This window comes from Heterodontus francisci, chromosome 14 (assembly GCF_036365525.1).
Source record: "Heterodontus francisci isolate sHetFra1 chromosome 14, sHetFra1.hap1, whole genome shotgun sequence".
Lineage (NCBI taxonomy): Eukaryota > Metazoa > Chordata > Chondrichthyes > Heterodontiformes > Heterodontidae > Heterodontus > Heterodontus francisci.
Genome location: NC_090384.1, coordinates 46811648 through 46834619, shown reverse-complemented (window position 1 = coordinate 46834619; position 22972 = coordinate 46811648). Strand labels below are relative to the sequence as shown.

Here is a 22972-nt window from a genome sequence, read left to right as displayed (position 1 = left end):
TCAGACAGTGCAGCACTCCCTTAGTACTGCACTGAGTGCCAGCTTTCCTTTTTGTGCTCAAGTCTCTGGAGTGGGACCCAAACTCTCAACCTGCTGACTCAGAGGCAAGAGTGCCATCAACTGAGCCATGGCCAACAGACTGCAACCACCAGTATTATGGTGGCACTGGTTGCATTAAATTCACAAGACCAATCCTGCCTTCATCCAGGGGTCATTCAATCGCAATGGTCATCTCACTCAGAGTGACTACAGGATGGCTGGTGTAGGAACTGCATGCATCGCAAACTTGACGTCACTTTTTTACTACTTCTCAATTTACTTTGTCTCCCTATTTTATTCTTTTCAATCTTGGAGGTGTTGAAAAGGTCACAATAGGCTTTAATCTTTCATCTTCAATTCGGAAGTAAAAAAAGACCCTTAAATGATCTTACCATCTTGTCGGACTAGACCCTGCTGGATATAACGAATATAAGTGAAGAAGTTGCAAACAGCAGTAATCTGAGGAAGAGATATCAACACAGTTACAAGCTGGTCAAATATAAATCTATAGCAAAACCCACCCATAGACAGAGATTCTTGATCTGTTCAAATGTTAACCACCTTGCCCTAAAGTTTTAATGGGGGTTCTCCCAACATTGCCATTGTCAATAGTGAAATACTTGGGTTCAAATCATATATCACACAGCAGTAGCAGGAACCTCTGCAGCTATTGTGGGATATTCTCTCTCATATGTGGCAGCCAATGGTGAGAAGTTAATAAGACACTATTAGAAACAAAAGGAACACAAGATGAGCGCCAAGTCACAGGACTAACTGTGGGATCACCAACACTGCTACATGTTATAGGGAACTGTACATTGTTTGTACCCAAGAGACATGCACCTTGTATGCAGCAGACATTTACACAGATGGAGAAAAACTCAGCCACAACAATGTGAATTTTTAAGCGTGCTCCTCCAATAGGTGTAGATGTCATAGAGGAAAGAGTTGGGTACGGAGCTTGATGTAAAAGGAATCTGAAAAGGAGATTAAAGGCATAGTTGACTAGATTTGTATTTAGGGAGATTTGAGGAGATGCATAAAAATTGAAATATCAGCCTCAAACAGTGCAGGGAATAAACAATAATCTGGAGACAGAGGAACAGAGAATGCTGACATATGCTGGAAAAGATTACCCATAAAAGTCTGAGCAAGTCCACAGAGTAATTTGAAGAGGAGGGAGGAAGCATTGAAATTGATTTTCTGGGACACAGCCAGTGGGTCTGAGTGAGGAAAAGGACCCGGGGGGGTGGGGATAGGTCTGTGGGGCAGGACTCTTGCTGGAGAGTTCTGGATTGAATAGAATTTTTGCAGATACACGCAAGAAAAATAGCTCCGAAAATCAATTCTTGAAGCACTGAAGGCCTGGATATGGATTTTGTCAGTGGCAAGAAGAGATGCGGTTGTAAGTGGGCAATGGTCTGGAGGTACAAGGTAGTGGGGCTTAAAGCTCAGCTTAACATTGAGCAGAACACCAAGGCTGCACATCTACCCTGACTGCACAACCAGAAGATGGATGGAGTTGGATCAAGAGCACCAGGGAGCTGGTGACAGCCAGACAAGGTGACTTCAGTGTTGGAGGCTGAATGAGCAACCTGACATCAGATAGTAAAGTAGCAGCCCTAAAGCAGATGGTGTATGAAGGGTATGTGTGAAAGCTGGTGCTGTACTTCTAGATGGGGTTGCAAAAAGATGGAAAGTAGACAGCAAATAGGAAGGAAAGAAGGATGGAGCACTGAGACACAAAGTGGGTCACAGTTTGGGTGTGGGAGATGGCAGTTGGGGAGATGGGGTGACAGGAAGGTATGGAACCAGGAGTGTGTGGTTGCATAGAGGTGAATCAGAGGAACACTAGTGGAGAATATAAGAAAACTTCATGACCTCAGGATGCCCCAAAGCATTTTACAGCCAAAGTACTTTTCAAGTGCAGTCAGTGTTGTAATGTAAGAGAGCTGACAACTAATTTGTTCATAGCAATGGAGACTGGTTTGGAGGTGGGACAGGGAGCAAAATTAGAGAACCTCACATTGGGGAGGGGTTATGCACAATCCTGCCTCTGATCGATCTTGCCGGAGGCGAGGTCTGACTGCCATTAGCTAGCCACCTGGCAACAGAGGGTAGCTAATTAGGCTCAATTAAGTCCCTATTTGGGGTCAAATTGGTGATGCCAGGATCTTCCCGAATACAGACAGGCCCGCACCCCCCCCCTCACCCCACCCCCACTGCCCTTCCATTTCAAGGTGCCTTCACATTCTCCTAACTACAATCGGCAGTGCCCACCTCTTCCTGTAGGGCCGGCGGCCGGACATCGCTAAGGGCCCTCTGATTGGGCCTGCCGGTTCCCTGGTCCACCTACTGTCATTAATTGGACGGGGCTCGCAGAGGTGGCTTAATTGGCCACCTCCAGAAAGATCGCGACTGACGTCCCACCACAGCCACTTCCGTGTTCCCCCTCTGGAATTGAGCCGGATTTCTGGGATCCCAACAATCACTGCAAAATCCAGCCCCAAGATCCCACAAACATCAATGAGAGTGACAAGATCATCAGGTTCTAATGATTTTGGTTGAGAGATAAATATTGGCCAGAACACCAGAGAGAACTCCCACTTCTTCGAAATAATGCCGTGGAATCTTTTACATCCACTGGAGCGGGCAGACAGGGCCTCAGTTTAACGTACCATTCGCAAGACAATGCAGCACTCCCTCGGTACCACACTGGAGCGTCAGCCTAGATTATGTACTCTCGTCTCAGGAATGGGTCTTGAAACCACAACCTTCTGACTCAGAGGCAAGAATGCAGCCAGTAAGCCATAGCTGGCACTAGTGGTTAACAGTTCAGAAGACAGCAGAGAGACTGAAGGGAATGAGGAAGGATAGAAAGCTGTGTGTAGTCACATCAGATGCTATTTATGACTTTGACCAGGGCAGCCTCATTCCTGTGGGTGAGGCAGAAATCGGAGTGCAGATATGGGGTGGAATTTTATGCTGGCAGTAGGGGTCTCGACATCGAGATCCCCATGCCACCAAATTCCGTGCCAATCAGGAACTCAAGTGGACATCATAAGGCCTCCCATACAATTTAGGATGCGGTCGCCGGAAGTCACGGTCTTTCACAGCTGCCGGCCAATCAGAAGCTAGCAGCACCACCACAGAGGCTGTAGCTGCAGTGACCAGACACTGAAGAGCAGCGCTGGAACCAGGTTGAAGGTAGGTCAGGGCGGGAGGGGTTTCACAGGGCGGGAGGAGTTTCGCGGGGCGGAGGGTGTCAGCAGCAAGGGCGGGGGGAGGCCCACAGAAGGCCCCACCCCCCCACATCCCGATGCCGGGTCCCTCATCCATGCACTAAATACCTTTGAATGAGACCCCTCCGCCCCTGTAGCTAGGAAACAGCCTGCATGGTTTTTCGCGCCATGCTTCCCCTGCGACAAGAGGGATGCCCGGGTAATTGCTGCTGCGGCGGGAAGAGGCTCTTAATTAAGGGTTAATTACCCAGTTAAGGGCATCAATTGGCAGCAGGCAGGGAAGGCTATTCATAGGCCTTTCTGCCCCAGACTAAATTTTGGCGGATAAGAGAGATGGTGGTGAGACCCCCACCCCCCCACCTGCCGCCACCATCCCATCCAATTTTATGCTCTCACAGCCTCCAAACCCGTTGCAGAGGAGAGCATAAAGTTCCAGCCAAGGTGTTAGTTTGAGAAGACAGATAGGCAAAAGTGAGCTTTTTAAACAAAGGTTTTGGGGAGTGGGGGAGTGATGGTGATAACAGTGATTGTGAAAAGGGACAGGAACAATGGCTGAAGTTTAGGGGAGATTTACAATATCAGCAAACATAGGGCTGAGAGGAAGTTGGGTGATCAGCAAGGGGGCTGGAAGGAGGTTAAAGAAGCAGTTTGTGAGCATCATGAAGGAAATTATGTTGAGGACAGTTGGGAAAAGATGGGAGCAAAATTAGAGTGTCAGGGTAGGGGAGGGGTGTGATTTATGCATAGGGAGATGCACATTGTGCACAAACCCCCATTCACGCACCCACATATACACTCAAACTCATACATAACAGGGATCTGAATGGTAGACTCTCTCTTCAAAATGTGATTTAGCAGATACTTGCCCAGGTACCAGGTAATACAATATTTTTCTTTCACATCCTGAAGACAAACATCTTTTTGTCTTAAACCCTGTTTAGTGTGGTTCTGACGCACTGTAATACAAGTCCTCTCCTCCTTTTGTCTTGTACATACCCTGGACCTGCAGGATGGTGAAATATAGAAATAATTTCCTGAGTCTCCCAGCTTGATGCGATGTTTACAGGTTCTGGACAGGCCACTCAGTGCACATTTCCTATGAAGTGGGAACAACAAAGAGTCACAGTAAAGGACCGATCCCAATTAGCTTTCTGTCGGATAATATATTTGCCAGCAGTAGTGCCTGCATCACTTAAGCAGGTGAGGGTCTCAATTAGGCCTATTTGAATTTAGACAGGACTTGAGTACATGAACAGTATTTAATGATATTACTCAACAAGGGATGATGGTCCAGAAAAGCAACCCGTTTTCTATAGCTTGGCTCATCTTCATGATCTGGCCCCAAAATGGCCTAGCTAACAAACCTGGTCCCAAACTGACTGCAAACCTTCTTCCTCCCACTGCACCCCCCCCCCCCCCCCACCCACCTCCTTTGACAAGCAAGTAGCATCTTTTAGATTAAAATCACTATTATTTTCTGGCCCTAGCATGAAGACGACACATGGATCCCTGCTCATTTCCCTCCATCAATCTCTCTCTGGAGGTGACCACAGTTGCCAAGCTACTCATCTTTCCAATGATTTGGCCTTTTTACCCTTATAGAAACTAATTAGTTCAATGTCTCCCTGTAGACCAGACCATTGGGAGATGTTATCAGCTTACCTGTGTGCAAATCTATTTCAACAGCCAGAAAGATCAGAATAGACTCAAAATACTGAGGTTAGTTTAACTTAACGGGGCTGAAATCAGGTCAATTTTTTTTCCTATTGAAGTCAAGTGGGCACGATGTAAAGTGAGCTAGAAAAAATTTAAGTAATCCTTTGCCACCATTCCTGGCTAAAAGGCCTCCACAATTCCTGCTGTGTCTTCACTGAAAAATGAGAGAGGCGATACATATTCCTCCACAATAGGAGCAAAGTCCGACATGGACAAATTCCAGAGGTACGATTCTTAATTGTGCATCATACCTTGGGCATTACTTCAACCCAACGAAAAATGATTAAAAATGGCCAAGTGTCTGTCACATGGGTCAGGGAATATTCAAGTGCTATTAACACATACGGAACATAGGAGTAGGTCATTCAGCTCATCGAGCCTGCTCCGACATTCAATTAGATCATGACTGATCATCTACCTCAGTGCCATTTTCCCACACTATCCCCATATCCCTTGATGTCATTAGTATCCAGATATCTATCGATTTGTGTCTTGCACATGCTCAATGATTGAGCTTCCAGAGTCATCTGGGATAGTCCTCTAGTTGTGGGGGTGGGGGAGTCATTGAACATTTTTAAAGGCGGAGGAAGATCAGATTCTTGTTAGGCAAGAGAACCAAAAGGTTAATCGGGGGTAGATGGGAGTGTGAAATTCAAAACAATCAGATCAGCCATGATCTTACTGAATGGCAGAACAGGCTTGAGGGGCCGAATGGCCTACTTCTGCCCCCAATCTGTATGTTCGTAAAGATTCACCACCCTCAGTGAAGAAATTCCTCATCCAAGTCTTAAATGGCCTACCCCTTCCTGGTTCTAGACTCACCATTCAGGGGAAACATCCGATCTACATCCAACCTGTCACACCCTGTAAGAATTATTTAAGTTTCAATGAGATCATCTCTCATTCTTTGAAACTCTGGAGAATACAAGCCCAGTTTCTGCAATCTCTCCTTGGAAGACAATCCCACCATTTCAGGGATCAGTCTGGTGAACCTCCTTTGCACTCCCTCTATGGCAAGTATATCCTTCCTTAGATGAGACGACCAAAATTGTACACAATACTCCAGGTGTGGTCTCACCAAGGCCGTATACAATTCCAGCAAAACTTCTTTACGACTGTACTCAAATCCCCTTGCGATAAAGGCCAACATACCATTTGCCTTCCTAACTGCATGCTGCATCTGCATGCTAGCTTTTAGTGACTCGTGAACAAGGACACCCAGGTCCCTTTGGGCTTCAACACTTCCCAGCCTCTCACTATTTAAGAAATACTTTTCTTTTCCTACCAAAGTGGATCACTTCACACTTATTCACATTATATTCCACCTGCTATGTTCCTGCCCACTTAGCCTGTCCAAGTCCCTTTGAAGCTTCCTTGCATCCTCCTTACAATGTACATTCCCACCTAGTTTTGTGTCATCAGCAAATTTGGAAATATTACATTTGATCCCCACATCCAAATCATTTATGTAGATTGTGAACAGCTGTGGCCCCAGCACTGATCCTTGCGGTATCCCACCACAAACTACCTGCCATCCTGAGAATGACCCATTTATTCCTACTCGGTTTTCTGTCTGTTAACCAATTCTCAATCCATACCAGTATATTACCCCCAAATCCATGCACTCTAATTTTGTTTATTAACCACCTGCGTGGGACCTCATCAAAAGCCTTCTGAAAATCCAAATACACCACATTCACTGGTTCTCCTTTATCTAGGCTACAAGTAACACCCTCAAAAAACTCCAACAGTTTTGTCAAACATGATCTCCCTTTCATAAATCCATGCTGGCTCTGCCAATCATATTTTCTAAGTGTCTAGTTATCACATCCTTTATAATAGATTTGAACATTTTCCCTACGAAAGTCAAACTAGCAGGTCTGTGGTTCCCCGTTTTCTCTCTCGCTCCGTTCTTAAATAGTGAGGTTACATTTGCTACTTTCCAGTCAGCAGGAACCTTTCCAGAACCTATAGAATTCTGAAAGATAACCACCAATGTATCCACTACTGCATACTTCTACCCTCCATCTTTCTCGCCCTCTTTTCATTTCATAGTTTTTCTGTTCCATTTCATTTTTCTTGTATTTCTCTTACTTTTCACAGCCTGCCTCGTTGTGCAATTGGAAGAACTTTCTCTTTTATTTCCCCTGATGAAGGTGGAGTGAGGTGAAATTTACATTAGCTCTCTAATCCTGCAGTATTATCTTCCTACGTGTCCCCTGTGTACAGCACTTCCTACTTGATCTGCAAGAATTATAAGCATTTATACAAATCATGGAAAACATTCCAGCAATCTCCAGCCCCACCAGGTACAAAGAGGCCCTACAGCTAATCGCTCCAGCATCACATTCCTGCCTCAGATTTTTCCCTATTTTATTCTTTTCAGCAGGTGCTGATTCATGCAGGAATAGTGTTACACCGGGTTACCTTCCTTGATTAGTTACATCCCTAGATAGTGGACATGGGGGAACAGCAGACAAGACATTATGCTAACACATCTGCATATTCATTGATTTAACCTCCCGTCTTGCCTGGTGAAATCAAAGAAAATTAAACTTTAAAATAACTATGTCAACCTCCCAGTGCCTAATCTCTTTCCCTCCCTAGGCCATATACACTGAGGCCAAATGAAGTGGCACCTTGACCAGCCCACAATTACAGCACAGCCCTGGTTCGCTGATCCCTCTCAGAACCAACGTTTGGTACCAGAGGTGGGATTAATGTTTTTCTTTCAGGAAATAATATTTTGGGATACAGTATATGAGTAATTGGAGACATAACCTGGTAACTAACATGCTTGGGAAGAAGGTGACTTTGGATCTATGGTCTCTAAGGCTCTTTGCTACTGGGAATCATTCCTAGGTCTGGTCCAGACTAACTGATGGAGATTGATATTATGATTAAATCGACAACTCCGTTATCATTGTATCCTGCAATCACCAGCAGGGTGGCAAGTGAACTTGATGGTACTTGGTCTACATTCGTCTAGCAATTCCTATTTTTCTATGATAAATGGTCATGATGCTGATTTCCTTCACCCACCATGCCTCAGCATAAGTCACTTGTCCACTTTTTGCGAGTATCTGACTTAACTTGACTGAGTTTGACTATTTCTCCAAGTTCAGCTACTTTGAATGGACTTCTCAAACTCTGGGCAGGGTTACTGCCTTAGATTCAATGCTAGTACTAAACAGAGACAGGGTATTGTGCACTGCTGTAAGTCTTAACAGCCTGCAACAGCATAAAGCATAAGCAACATTTTGTACCAGTGATACTAGTTAGAATGAGCAACAGAATCCCTCCCACCCACAGTGCAGCTCTGTCACAACTTAGAATGGCAGACCCTGCCACCCAACCTACCTGATAGTTGCTGGCTGTCCCTTTGGACATCTGATCAAAACACTGCCCGGCAATATCAGACAACTAGTCTACATGGGCATTCTCCACTCCAGGAACTGCCCAACAGAATCCCAAACAATGATGAGTCATTTACACGGAATTTCAATGCTCCTGCATGCAGCTTCCCACCTCTCTCTGTCTGATCCCAAGAGCGCATCATGCGCAAAGGAAGTAGCGACCTGGCCAAAAAGGGCTTTGCTCCTAATCCCCATCCCACCTGGAACTGGCACATATGTGGCATTAGGAATGTGGGCACAGGCCTCATGTGCTCAGAGAAGGAGGCTGACATTTTGATTAAAGCCTGAGACAGGACACAGCTGGTCTCCCATGAGGAGTTGTTTACATAGACTCCAAACCTTTTCAGATATTCCCTCAACCCAGCAGAGACCGCTCCACCACATGAAAATAATTTATCGAAGCAATATGGAGGTCCAATACTGAGAGCAAACCATCTCCTGATGGTTACCATTTGAAGTCAGAGTTGGGATCCCTCCCTTGTAATCTCTCCCACACTCATTACCCTGTAATATATACAGTGGGTTTAATGGGTGCCATACCCCTTGGTCTGCTATATGATGAAAGGGCAGAATGCAGGCTGGACTTTGGGATGGGAATGCAGTTTTCAGTAAACGAGCTGGTTTTGATACCATGGGAGTTTTAGAGCACCGCTACTGCTTTTCTTAGTGGTGAGCTTACTGTCAAGCCAGTTTGACCGGGATAGTTGAGGGGTATGAGAGCAGACATTTTATTTTTGTTTTTAGTATTTTTCCAGGCAGCTATTAACCATAAACACAGTCTGTGGGATATCTTTGCTGTAAGAAAAAACCTGGTGCAATATGCAGAAAATGTACTAGAATTTAGCTTGGTGTGTTTGTATAAAACTGCAGTTTCTAAATTGAGATGAAGGGCCATGTTAGGGCCAAACCACCAAAGTTGAAGAGAGCAGGAGGAAAATCATGCTGAAGGGAACAGGATGGTAAATCAAAAAATATGATCGGGAGTAGCACCTTGAGCCTGATGTTAAGCTTGGGTTTTAAAAGCTTATAGAATCAGGAGGAAGGGAGCCATGGAATTCAATAGTTTTTAGGTACTGGGAAAGGATGAGTTAGCACAATCAGTCTTGGTTTCAACAAAATGAGGCAGCTAGCAGAAACAAGCATACCAGAATACTCGGGTATATTATTCTGAAGGCTGAACTATTCAGTGACAACTTTCCCCTAATCAGCAAGTAGTTTGGATTTCTGCTGGCGAGTGTATTTACAGATCTCATTCCTCACAGCGTCATCTGCTCTCATCAGTGCACACCTGTTGTTGGTCTCTGCCAGCTACACTCGTCCGTCCATACACAGAGAAAGGGAAGGTGCAATGTCGACAATCTGTTCATGTGGTTTCACCGTAACCACAGCATAAATATTTGCCAGCAACCATGGTTTCTAAAACATTATGAATTCAACTCAGGAAAAGTAGAAACATCAAGGAGATATAATTCAAGGTTTCAAGTTTAAGAACAAACTTGCATTTATATAAAACCTTTGGCGAAGTCAGGATATCCTAAAATGCTTTACAGTCAATAAAGTCCTTTTGAAGCATACTCACTGTTGTAAGATAGAGAAATGCTGCAGCCAAATTGTGCACAGCTAGGTCCCACAAACAACAAAGAGATAAGTGACCAGTTAATCTGATTTTGGTGGTGTTAGTTGAGGTATACAATGTTGGCCAAGACACTAGAACACCCCTGCTCTTTTACAAGTAGCCTTATGGGATTTTTTTTTTTTACATTTGCCTAATTAGAAAACAGATAGAGCCTTCTTACCCACAAGATGGTACCTCCAACAGTGTAGCACTCCTTCAGTACTACACTGAAGTATCAGCCTGGATTATGTACTTAAGTCTCTGGAATGTGTCTTGAACCCACAATCTTCTGACTCAGTGATCGAGAGTGCTCTCACTGATAGAAGCATGACACAACTCAAGTTTACAAAAGATTGTGGACTACTGTGAAAGGTTCAAATGAAAAGAAAAATTCTTCTGCCCTATTTCCAGCAAAATCATTGAACAGTTTCAAAGAAATATTACAATTTTACTAAAACTCATTAAAGGAAATCTTAATTTCAAACTAATTTTCCCTGGAATGAAATGAGCAGTAAGGAGGGAAGTTGTATGGAACTTTTCACCCAAACTGCAGAATTATGGAATATGTTACTAGGGAGGATCATTGAAATGAACAGTAAAAATGTGTTTAATGTCAATTAGATGTGTTCTGGAAAGAGAAGGAATTGAGACATATGGTGAGAAAGTGTGTAGGCAGGGTAGATTTATGAATAAGGGATACTAATTGATGTTTAAAAGCCTCCTCTAACTCATTAAAATGTTTACAGATCATTCACTTAGCAAATGACAATATAGTGAACTCATTGATCTTGTATCAAAACACATTCATGCCTCGCTCTCTCCCTATATACAATCCACTGGAAATGGCTTACTAATCCTGTTTCAATCAGGATTTCTGCTATTCAGAATTCTGAACGTAAGTGTAGGACTGAGGAAAGGCCACGTCCCATCCCATCATTCAGCTCTACGTAGAGAACCCACCCAAAAACTGGCATTTCTCTCCTGCTTCAGCACCAAATCCTGTTGCCTCATTTAAGTGTTCATCCATTGTATTCAATTATATAACCATTCATTAGATATGGGATGGTGTATAACAACCAGGTCTGCATTCAGCAAACTGGAAGTGGAGTATACCAACCAATTATATATTCAAAGTGCTAAGGTAGAGTATACCAGTCTACATTCACTACATTGGAGGCAATGTGTACCAATCAACTATACATTCACTGTGCTAGAGATGGTGTGTTATCAACAAGTCTATGTTTAGTGTGCTGGGGTAGAGTATACAAACTAACTCTACATTCAGTATATTGGGTCACAGTCTATATAAATCAATTCTACATTCACTGTGCTAGGAGCACTGCATACCATCTAGATTTGTTTTCACTGTGCTAGAGGGCAGTCAGTACCGACTGACCTCACACTCACTGCCCCAGAGGGCAGTCAGTACCAACTGCCTCCCTTTCCTCTAAATACTAATCTTGCCTGTTTGAGGGTATGATGGATGGTGCCATGCTTCTCAATAGGAAACAATGTTCGGAATTCCATAATGGTTACAACTGTTAGTGATAGAAGCAGTATTATACACCTTACATTAAACATTTTTAATATTACCTCAGATTAGATGAAAGACAGGATCACTGGTTGTTTTTGCCCCCTGTATTTAGAAATTGCATATTTAACGAGTTTAGTGACCACTCAGTATGGTGTCGTATCACCCTCTACAGAACACCCTCAGAAATGCAGAACTAAATTAAGACACAGGAAAGCATGAACTGAGAAAAAGCCACTCGACCCACGGTACCTGTTTGTTCCACACAATATCAGAATCTGCCCCACCAATTTCATCTCCTGAAGAGACCTATTGCATGAACACTCCCTGATCCCCAAAGGTAAATCAAGCAAAACTCTATCAGTCAAACACTGTCTGAATCATCTCCACAGACATGCCTGCCACCCCATCCACAGACAACATGCCCGCCACCCACCATGTCCCAGTAACCTGCAGAGTATTCGATCACCTCCTCTAAATAGTTAGAGGGAACCCCTCTGCGCATACTGGCGCACCCAGGGGGACCCTCTGTGCATATAGATATATTTGTATGGACTCCTGCCCCAATGTCTGAAAGACAGTATTAGTTACCCAAAGAGAAGAGTATTACCATTACAGAAAGCAGATTTATTGGCTTGCTGGCATGAAAAAAAACAACAAATACAGAAATCTTATGACAGATGGACAGAAACTGGATTTTTTTTTTAATCCGTTCAGGAGATGTGGGCATCACTGACAAGGCCAGTATTTGTTGCCCAGCCCTAATTGCCCTCGAGGAGGTGGTGATTAAGCTGCCATCTTGAACTGCTGCAGTCCATCTGGTGCAGGTAAACCAACAGTGCTGTTACAGAGGGAGTGCCAGGATTTTGATCCAGCAACAAAGGAGGAACGGTGACATATTTCCAAGTCAGGATGATGTGAGACTTGGAGGGGAACTTGCAGTGGGGGGGTCCCTCATGCATCTACTACCCTTGTTCTTCTAGATGGATCTCTGCAATTTACTCGCAAACTTCCTAAAGTCCATGAAGAAGTTTGAATACATATGTGCTTCTCTGTTCCAGTATTATACCTCGGCCCCAACCAGAGCACAGAGCCCTCTGCTGCATCAATGTGGTATTATCCATTTCTCACATCAACCATACTGCATCTCGCCGAATCGGGATTGGAAATTTTAGAGCCAGTTTCATGCTTTGGGCCAATAGCCACTAGGAGCTGAATTGAAAATGTTCTGTGCATTTCACTTTGGACTGTAACAGCCAGCAGGCAGAGATGGTGTTTATCACACCAATGTGAACAAGATGCGAAGCCAGATCTGGGACAAAAAGAGCAGAGTCTGACACACTGCAGCACCATGGCCCCTAAAATACAGTTTGGCAGGCACAATGAGGTTACAGAAGCTGTGTTAATACGGTGAGTGAACGCTGGTTGTAAACAGGAGTTAGTATGCTTAGGATCAGGAATATCCATGTAAACACTTACGTCAATACTTCAGCCCGCCACCCACTAGAAGAGAGAAAGAACATTAAATGAAGAGAACAATCAGACCAATTAACGAGCAGAACAAAGGCTACAAAGAAAGAACATGTTCTTACTTTGGTCCTCCACACTCTATGGATGAGGCCTTGACTACTGGTAATGCTTGGGCAGCAGCTGGCTCTATACTCAAAGTGTTGCTCTCCACAGCAGCCTGCACTGCTTCAGTCAGCTGAGAGGGGGGGTGGTGGAAAAGAGGGGGCGAGAGAGGGGACGAGAGAGGGAGAGAGAAGCATGCGTTGAGAGGGGGAAGAGAGAGAGAGAGGCGGCGTGAACGAAAGCGCACACGCACAAAATTGCAAGAGAGCACGTGCAAGAGTGAGGGACAGAACAAAAGAGAGACAAACAAGAGGCAGAGAGAGATGAATAGCAAGACAGTGAGGCATACAATCACATAGCATGCAAGATTGATAAAGGGAAGGGAGAGGGAATGACAGCAAGAAAGAGAAACAGAAAATATATTAATCTTAACATAATATTCTTATATTTCACAACAAAAAAAGAGATTCATTTTACCAAATGCTGTTTGAAAAATAGTTCATAAAAGTCTAATACTTGTTGAATGGTTTTCCCCTCCCCCATACCTATCTCATGTTATGAGTTCCTCATTCTCTGGCTTAATTTCCTGATGCACAGCCACTCTGGAAAATCAGCCACAAGGCAGCGAATAGAAGCAGCCCTGCTCAGTCCACTCTTCCTCCAGTTTCTTTTCCTTGCTTTTAAAAATTTAAATAACGCAGCCTATTACACTCATCTTTGTTGCCCTTTAAATTCCCCCTCTGCTGCTAAAGTGCTGCAATCAACATAAATTTTATTTTTTAAAAGTGCTTTTAAAAGTAGAACTATATCCTGAGGCAGTTTAGAGGCATAGGGGAGAAAAGAAATTGGATGTTAAAACTCTTAATTTGAATGTTTTCCAGCAGTAAACCCCAGAAGTGCAGAATCCCCAAATCTAACCAGAAACCAGGTGCAAGAAACTCAAAATCCAGGTCTGCATGTTTATAAACCAGCCGACTCAAGTCACCATGCTACACCTCAGAGGTACCAGCCTAGACATGAGGGGAGGTCTATGGGCTACGTGAAGGATAAATATTCATCCTCCAGAACACTATCACCACCAGGAAACCACTGTGCTCTGTCTGATGGCAGCTCATTCCAAAGGCTATCCATTGGCATGCACAAACTCACCTCGTGCTTGGCAAAGGAGAGACATGGGCTGATATCCTCCTGGTATATCCTTTCTAAGAATGGGCAAGCCTTATCCAGGGTTGGTTCCTCCTTCCACGCCTGGAACTCATCAAACAAAATCAGGTCTATCTGTAAAACAGAAAGACCGCAGCATCAGGAGCAACAGTATAGTAGCCTTTAAATCGGAGTGGGATGGGCAAGAAAGGAACTCCATCTGACCCCCAATTAGCTGTCAAGGTAACTCTTATTCTTCCCTTCTCTCCCAACGATGCTGACCCTCACTGTGGCACGACTCCACAGGCACCCACATTAGCACCTCAGTCAAGTAGGCATTTCTAAGCATTACCAGTGAATGTTAACAAGCTATTCCACCATGGAATGCAGCACAGCCAAACACAATCCTTTCCTTATTGGATGTCCACGCATATCCATACATTCCAGCTTGGGCGAAGGGAAAGGGTCTCACTGGATTGTAACCAAAAGCAACGTCCCTCACTAATTCTTCCCTTCCCGAAGCCAGAAACACCAGTCAATTATAGGGCTCTAACTACCACCTTGACTGAGATCAGCTACCTCACTACACGCCAGGAATGACATCTATGGTCTTCCTGGTCCGTATGGTTCAGTACAATCGTGCACACCCCCATGGTCCACTGGGGGACAGAGATTTACCTTTTACAAAAAGAAATCAGAATCAGCTTTTTTTTTTTTTAAAAAGAGATACAGCACTGAAACAGGCCCTTCAGCCCACCGAGTCTGTGCCGACCATCAACCACCCATTTTATACTAATCCTACACTAATTCCATATTCCTACCACATCCCCTATATTTCCCTACCATCTACCTATACTAGTGGCCATTAGAAATTGCCCATTAACCTATCAACCTGCAAGTCTTTGGCATGATTCTATGTCTTTACTAATTTTTCAAAAAAAGTGTTATTTTATCAGCCTTATACATCACAGAAATTAATAATGAGCAAGAAGTGAAACCCAATCACTGTTCTGTGGGTAAGGGAGTGGTGCACCTCAGTCAGAGGAGGCGATGCATTTGGGTCAGAACAGGCTGATGTAAGCAGCATCACTGCACACAAGCTCACTCAATGTCCAGATGCACAGTTGATTCCTCCTCTTTCTTTAATTTCCCAATTCTTTCTTTGAGTGAAAATTCTAAATGTTTGCTGTTGATTACCAGGTGAGAATGTCAACATTGTGCCAAATTAGCAACCTGTGCTATATATTACACTTACTGAGAAATGTAGTAAGAAAGCTGCAACTATTTTCATGCATGTCCCTTGTAACCAGCAGAGAGAGAAAACTTTCACTCCAAAAGCCTGGGCTGGATGTGAATAGCCAGGGTCTAATCCACCACACCCCGTCTCTCCTGTAAATCCTTTTTCATCCAGGTTTAATATTAAAGAGGAATAAAACACAATCACACAAATATAATGATGAGACACTTACACATGACAGGGCAATCACAGCACAAGGCGGCAACAGTACCTGATGCTCCTGCATCGATGATGGCTTGGCAAGATGCTCATATGGCTCAGGTGTGACATAAATCGCCCTCCCGGGAACGATGCAGAGCAGCAAAGAGAGGAGAGCGGGCACTCCTGCCTTCAGGAGCACCATGAAAAGTCAGTGTTAGTAGAGTTCGAATATTAGAACAGAGAGACAGGGAATTCACCAATACACCAAGAGATAAAGACACAGGGTCAACACCAGAATCACTTCAATGTGAATTCAACCCACCATGCCTTTAAAAGTGAGCAGCAGGAGAAAGAGGGCAAGAAAGAGAGGGCGGGAAATAGTGAAGCTGGGGAGTATAGAGAGCGAGAGAACATAACCAGCAAATACTTGGGATAAAGAATCCGGTGAACTATCAGAGACCCTCAGGCCCAGGGTGATGCATGAATTCAGTTTTTAAAACACAGATTTATCACCCATTCTTTAGTTCCAAGTCAAACAAACACTATTCCCACACAGAAAATAGCAAATGTCTTCAGAGTTTTGCCAAAACACCCCTTTGTGACCGTTGGCACAGAGATGCAGATGTATACATTGCTTTACACACTCTTTGAACCTCGCCTGTCAGTATTGCCAAGGTTCTGCCTGGTACTTGCCCATGAGTGAGATCAGCAATTTGCTGGATCAAATAAACACAAAGCCACCCCACCAAATGTAATTAGTCTGAGCCCTATGGATTCAGGTTTGCTAGTGGTGGTGCCATTTTAGTTTTACCATAGAGTGACAGGGCCCCAGCTCCCTCAATTTCTATAAACCCAGAGTAGTCAACCTTAGTTGGTTGATGGTAAACCACAAGAAGAAAAGTTTGCTTCTGCAGAGCAGAACAACAAACCAGCCCTGCATCGTCTCAAGCACTGACAGAAACCCTGGCCTAGGTCAGCTGGCCGCCCCCTGAACCTTGGATTGATGCGCAGATGTGCAGGAAATAAAATGCCAGACAGACAATGGTGAAATGGGGCTTAAGGAAACACCAGGCACTACCTGGCTACAAGCCAAGAGATTCAGGCGTTTTGTGATCAGGCGGTGATGGTAGCACACAAATAACTTACAGAAAAAAGTTTGTTTAGAAAGTTCCCAATACATTTTCTACTTCAGCCACCCTACGTGGTGATTTTAACTCTGCCAGCCTGGTGGAAACTGGGGAGAGGGGCAGTTAAAATTGCCCTGGAGATGCTCTGCCAATGTGATATCTATCAAACAAGACACTGAATCACAACCCCACTTTGAGGGAAATGTAGCTTTACTCGTTGAACCAACAGACAGGGAAGCAGACAGACAGACAGACAGAGAACCGGGCAGGGGGCAGGCAGGCAGACAAGAGGAGCGAGGCAGCCAGGACAGACAGACGCTGCGTCCAAATCCATTTTCACACTCACCTCCCTGCCGTCCTTGCTGATTGGCTGTAAATGGGTATTCTGTGTAGCTGCTGTGATGATGGCACTGCTCAAGCTTTTGTTGCGACCGTGGCCTTTCTTAAAGACAGCCTTTGAGGGGCTCTGGAGCTGCGGGTGCAGCTCCCTATTGGGAGAGGATGGCGTTGATGTAATCACAAGGGTCTTCAATGCAGTTACCTCAGCCAGTAGCACATCAATCTAAGATGGGGTGAAGAAGAGGCAGAGTAACCAACACAACACCCAGTCATCAATATTCGCAGACAATGGCTAAAACATCAGAATTTTTTTTCCTGTGAATTTTGTGCTTAAACATGTTAAGGGATGTTAATGCTGGGGAATGGAACATCTTCTATGTCAGATACCCAAAACAGTGATTTTAACCCTGCCCACTGGTGGAAACTGAGGGGACAGAGTTGTGGCAGGGGAGTGGGGAGGGCAGCGGTGGTGGTGGAGAAAGTTAACAGAGATGCCATGCTCCCGTCCCACAGTTTCATGTTAATCTGCTCTGCTGCTCAGCGGGTGGATTGGACACTCATAGTAAACTATAAGTCGATTGGATTCTGATGACTTCATCAAGCCCGACTGCTATTTTAACCATTGGTCTTTGTGGGGAAGATGCTATGGCTTTTCCCATCAGGTGAACCATGCAGAGTAGTCAGGGCCAGAAAAGGCCCAAAAAAAGGTAATTTTTTTTTTTTTTTTTTTTTTTAAACCTTTCATTACAGCTCCAGGAGCTGTACCACTGTTGTATTGTTCTATTTCCCACATCTGTTGTCCTTTGACCGGAGTGCAATTAACCATTAGAATCATAGAATGATACAGAACAAAGTTTTCCATTCAGCTCATCGTGCCTGTGCCAGCTCTTTGAATGAGTTACTGTGCTCTTTCCCCATAGCCCAGTAAATCTTTCCCTTCAAGTATTTATCCAATTCCCTTTTGAACATTATTGAATCTGCTTCCATCAACCCTTTCAGAAAATACATCCCAGATCATAACTCATTGCATAAAAATGTTTTCCTCATGTTGCCTCTGGTTCTTTTGCCAATTACCTTAAATATGTGCCCTCTGATTACCGACCCTCCTGTCACTAGAAACAGTTTGCTTTATTTACTCTACCAAAACCTTCATGATTTTCAAATCTCATAACCTTCCCCGCTCGAAGGAGAATAACCCCAGCTTCTCCAGTCTCTTCCCATAACTGAAATCCTTCATCCCTAGGTACTCTAATAAATCTCCTCTGCACCCTCTCCAAGCCCTTGACATCCTTCCTAAAGTGTGGTGCTCAGAATTAGCCAGAATACTCTAGCTGTGAACTAATCAGTGTTTTATAAAGGTTTAGCATAACTTCCTTGCTTCTGTACTCTACACCTTTATTTATAAAGATGCAAATTCCATATTCATTTTATTTTTTTTTATTTTTTATTTAGAGATACAGCACTGAAACAGGCCCTTCGGCCCACCGAGTCTGTGCTGACCAACAACCACCCATTTATACTAACCCTACAGTAATCCCATATTCCCTACCACCTACCTACACTAGGGGCAATTTACAATGGCCAATTTACCTATCACCTGCAAGTCTTTGACGGTGGGAGGAAACCGGAGCATCCGGTGAAAACCCACGTGGTCACGGAGAACTTGCAAACTCCGCACAGGCAGTACCCAGAATCGAACCCGGGTCCCTGGAGCTGTGAGGCTGCGGTGCTAACCACTGCGCCACTCTGCCACCCAAACAGCCTTCTCCACTTGTCCCGTCACCTTCAAAGATTTGTGTAGTTACACTGTTTTTGTATCCACTTTAAAATTATACTATTCATTTTATATTGCCTCTTCTCATTCTTCCTAACAAAATCACTTCACACTTTTCTCTACATTAAATTTCATCTGCCATGTGTCTGCTCATTTCAGTTTGTTTCTATCCTCCTGAAATCTGTGACAATCCTCCTCACCACTTGCTACATTTCCAAGTTCTGTGTCTTCTGCAATCTTTGAAATTGTGCCATGTACCCAAGCCAAGGTCATTAATATATATCAAAAAGAGCAGTGGTTCCAACACCAACTCCTGGAGGACACCACTGCACACTTCCCTCTTGTCTGAAAAAGAACTGTTCACAACAGCTCTCTGCTTTCTGTCCCTTAGCCAATTTCATATCCATACAGCCACAGTCCCTGTAAACCCACAGGTTTCAATTTTGCTAAGAAGTCTATTATTTGGTACTTTATCAAACACCTTTTGAAAGTTTATATACACAACAATCAACCACACTACCCTCATCAACCTCCGCAGTTACTTCAGAGAACTCAAATTAGTCAAGGATGATTTGCCTTTAACAAATCTGTGCTGCCCTTAATTTAATAACCCAGATTTTTCCAAGTGCCAATTAATTTTGTCTTGGATAATTGCCTCAATTATAGTATAAAAAAAGGCAGTTTTGTGTATGGGCTCAAGTCCAATGGAAACTTGATGACACTACACCAAACTTATTCATCAGTCCAGGCTGGATCCGCACTCGACTAAGGGGCAGATTACACTTCACACTTCTGCTGGGGAGCATCGCCTGCTGAGAGTACACATCAAAAACTCAGGCACATGTTGCATGTCAAGTCAGAAAACAGCCCCTAGCCAGCTGGCCTAAAACTGAGGACATGCTTGTTCACATTTTAGTATGAGAGTGTAACTAAAGGGTCCATGCCAAACCTCAACTCAAGGCAAGATTCCACCCAGTGTTCTGCTCCTGATAAGATCTGGTCACAAGGGTATCCTGGGACTTGTAAAACACTTAAAAGGCAGACGGTGGTTTCCAATGGAGGAAACTATTTTTATTACCTCTTGCAGCAATTTGTTCCATGTGTTAAGCTGGTTTCATTGGGTACTATTCCATTTTTTTTTGGGAGGGGTGGGGGGGGGGGGGGGGTGGTGGTTTCCTTGCCAATACTTAGCTATATTACTCTTGGTTACTGCCAGATTTGAAATCGCACCATTCAAGGGGAGGATGGTTATCCCTTTGGAGGTGTTCCAAACAAGCTGCATGTTTAAAAACAAAGGGGAGTTTGTGAGGTGCAACAAATGCTGCAATGACCCTTGAAGCATATTGACTGTACTCAACCCTACCCCAGGACCTATATTAATTGCATCTTTAACAAATACCTGGATGTGTCAGAGGAGATATCTCTTCACCATGTCAAGACATGCTGCCACACATCTGCTGCACAATAACCTTTAGTCAACATCTAGGATCAGGGACAGCTCTTACTAGAAAAGTGAAGGTTACCACAGCATGAAGCTTTCATGCTACCAAACCTTCTGAGCCACCCTATCAGACATCTGCCACGTCAGGTAATTTGCAGGACACAAAAGCTTGACCATAGCATGGGTGGAGGTTACCTACCTTCCCTTGTGCTTCCTTAAGCTGCTTCTCAGCTGTGGCCTGTTTAGTGTTTGCTTCCCGCACCATCTTATGTGCTTCCTGTGTATAAGAGAAAGAACAATTACTCAGCGCTAGCAGTGAGAGTGGGCATTAGTTCAGGCATGGGTCAGGGTAGAGTGGAAAAGGAAATTGGCTTAAAAACATATTTGCGTCAATCCAGGTCTCGAGTCCCAGAAATCAGACTCGGTCAAAGGAGAAATACCTTCTTCGTTATTACCATAGTCAGGGTCCACGTACAATGGGCTTGAGCCTGTAGTGGACCCAATCCCTCCACTCTACTAAATAGCAGAGTTGAAGAGAAGAACTTGATGAATTAAAAGTTTATAGAGAACCTATGGTGGAGTCTGGGATGCGAAAAAAAACTAAATCACTGAACACATAATTCATGAGCACTCCCAATGCTAATTACAGGAATGGCTTAATTTCTGTAACCCGGTGTTCTGTAATTCTGTTATATCTTCATACAGACCCACTTAAACAGTTTACAGTTTTTTTTTTTTTTTTTAAAGGGAGGATATATGCCATAGTCAACCTCACTTTCATCACTGGCAACTACCCTGAACCCAAACCCATGCAATCCAGCCAGGGAGAGGGGCCCTCCGGCATCCCAGACCGGAAACTGGATTAAGTCTGTCCAAACTAATTTCCGACATCAAGAATTGACAGTACCTCAAAGAGGCTAGCTGTCAGCTCCTCCAATTCCTGCTCCAACTGCTCCCGCACCTTAGACAGTTTCTCGCATTCTTCATCCTTCAGCTTCAGCTCCTGACCAGGGAACAAAAGAAGACATGTCACACAGTCACATCACTTACCTCTATCACTGGAAGGCTACGCCTGATGGCTCAGAGCACAAATGCACTGTCTAGTACAGTCCTGAGCCTTACAGACCAGGAATGGCTCCAGGTTCTAACCCACTCTGTATTAAGTTAGCTTGACACACCCCAGGTGCGAGCACATAGGCAATAACTCCACACCACTGGCCTAGGCTAATGTACCAAATCACTGTCCAGAGATACTTGTTGGTTAAGTATCCATGCATGTGGACATCAGGTGAGGGCAGGAGTGAGTTCAGTTATGATGTCAAAAAACCTGCCAGCAATCACTGTTTAGACTCACTCTGAAGAATGATCACTTATGGGAGTCTTTCAAACGTCAGCTGATTAGAATCCAGGACCAGCATGTTCCTGTGAGGAAGAAAGATAAGTTTGGCAAGTTTCGGGAAGCTTGGATAACACGGGACATTGTGAGCCTAGTCAAAAAGAAAAAGGAAGCATTTGTAAGGGCTGGAAGGCTAGGAACAGATGAAGCACTTGAGGAATATAAAGACAGCAGGAAGGAACTTAAGCAAGGAGTCAGGAGGGCTAAAAGGGGTCATAAAATGTCATTGGCAAACAGGATTAAGGAAAATCCCCAAGGCTTTTTATACATATATAAAGAGCAAGAGGGTAACCAGGGAAAGGGTCGGCCCACTCAAGGACAGAGATGGGAATCTATGCGTGGAGCCAGAGGAAATGGGCGACGTGCTAAATGAGTACTTTGCATCAGTATTCACCAAGGAGAAGGACTTGGTGGATGTTGAGCCTAGGGAAGGGAGTGCAGATAGTCTCAGTCATCTCATTATCAAAAAGGAGGTGGTGTTGGGTGTCTTGCAAAGCATTAAGGTAGATAAGTCCCCAGGGCCTGATGGGATCTACCCTAGAATACTGAGGGAGGCAAGGGAAGAAATTGCTGGGGCCTTGACAGAAATCTTTGCATCCTCATTGGTTACAGGTGAGGTCCCAGAGGACTGGAGAATAGCCAATGTTGTTCCTTTGTTTAAGAAGGGTGGCAAGGATAATCCAGGAAATTATAGGCCGGTGAGCCTTACGTCAGTGGTAGGGAAACTATTAGAGAGGATTCTTCGGGACAGGATTTACTCCCATTTGGAAACAAATGAACTTATTAGCGAGAGACAGCATGGTTTTGTGAAGGGGAGGTCGTGTCTCACTAATTTGATTGAGTTTTTTGAGGAAGTGACGAAGATAATTGATGAGGGAAGGGCAGTGGATGTTGTCTATATGGACTTTAGTAAAACCTTTGACAAGGTCCTGCATGGCAGACTGGTGCAAAAGGTGAAGTCACATGGGATCACAGGTGAGCTGGCAAGATAGATACAGAACTGGCTCAGTCACAGAAGACAGAGGGTAACAGTGGATGGGTGTTTTTCTGAATGGAGGGATGTGACTAGTGGTGTTCTGCAGGGATCAGTGCTGGGACCTTTGCTGTTTGTAGTATATATAAATGATTTGGAGGAAAATGTAGCTGGTCTGATTAGTAAGTTTGCAGAAGACACAAAAGGTTG

The 22972-nt window shown here is 44.2% G+C and overlaps 1 protein-coding gene across 5 annotated transcripts in view; it reads right to left on the bottom strand.

Annotated features, from left to right (window-relative positions):
* LOC137377021 (guanine nucleotide exchange factor for Rab-3A-like) overlaps nt 1–22972 on the bottom strand; it is a 91531-nt gene that overhangs the window by 4857 nt on the left and 63702 nt on the right. For 2 of the 5 annotated variants that reach the window (XM_068046160.1, XM_068046163.1), the window contains exons 3-10: nt 21301–21396; nt 20593–20670; nt 17186–17401; nt 14281–14409; nt 13152–13264; nt 13039–13062; nt 4278–4377; nt 432–498 (exon numbers count right to left, since the gene is read on the bottom strand). In XM_068046160.1, coding sequence (XP_067902261.1) covers nt 432–498; nt 4278–4377; nt 13039–13062; nt 13152–13264; nt 14281–14409; nt 17186–17401; nt 20593–20670; nt 21301–21396 — 823 coding nt within the window. The remainder of the gene's footprint in view (nt 1–431; nt 499–4277; nt 4378–13038; nt 13063–13151; nt 13265–14280; nt 14410–17185; nt 17402–20592; nt 20671–21300; nt 21397–22972) is intronic. The other 3 variants (XM_068046162.1, XM_068046161.1, XM_068046164.1) reach the window with 3 other exon arrangements.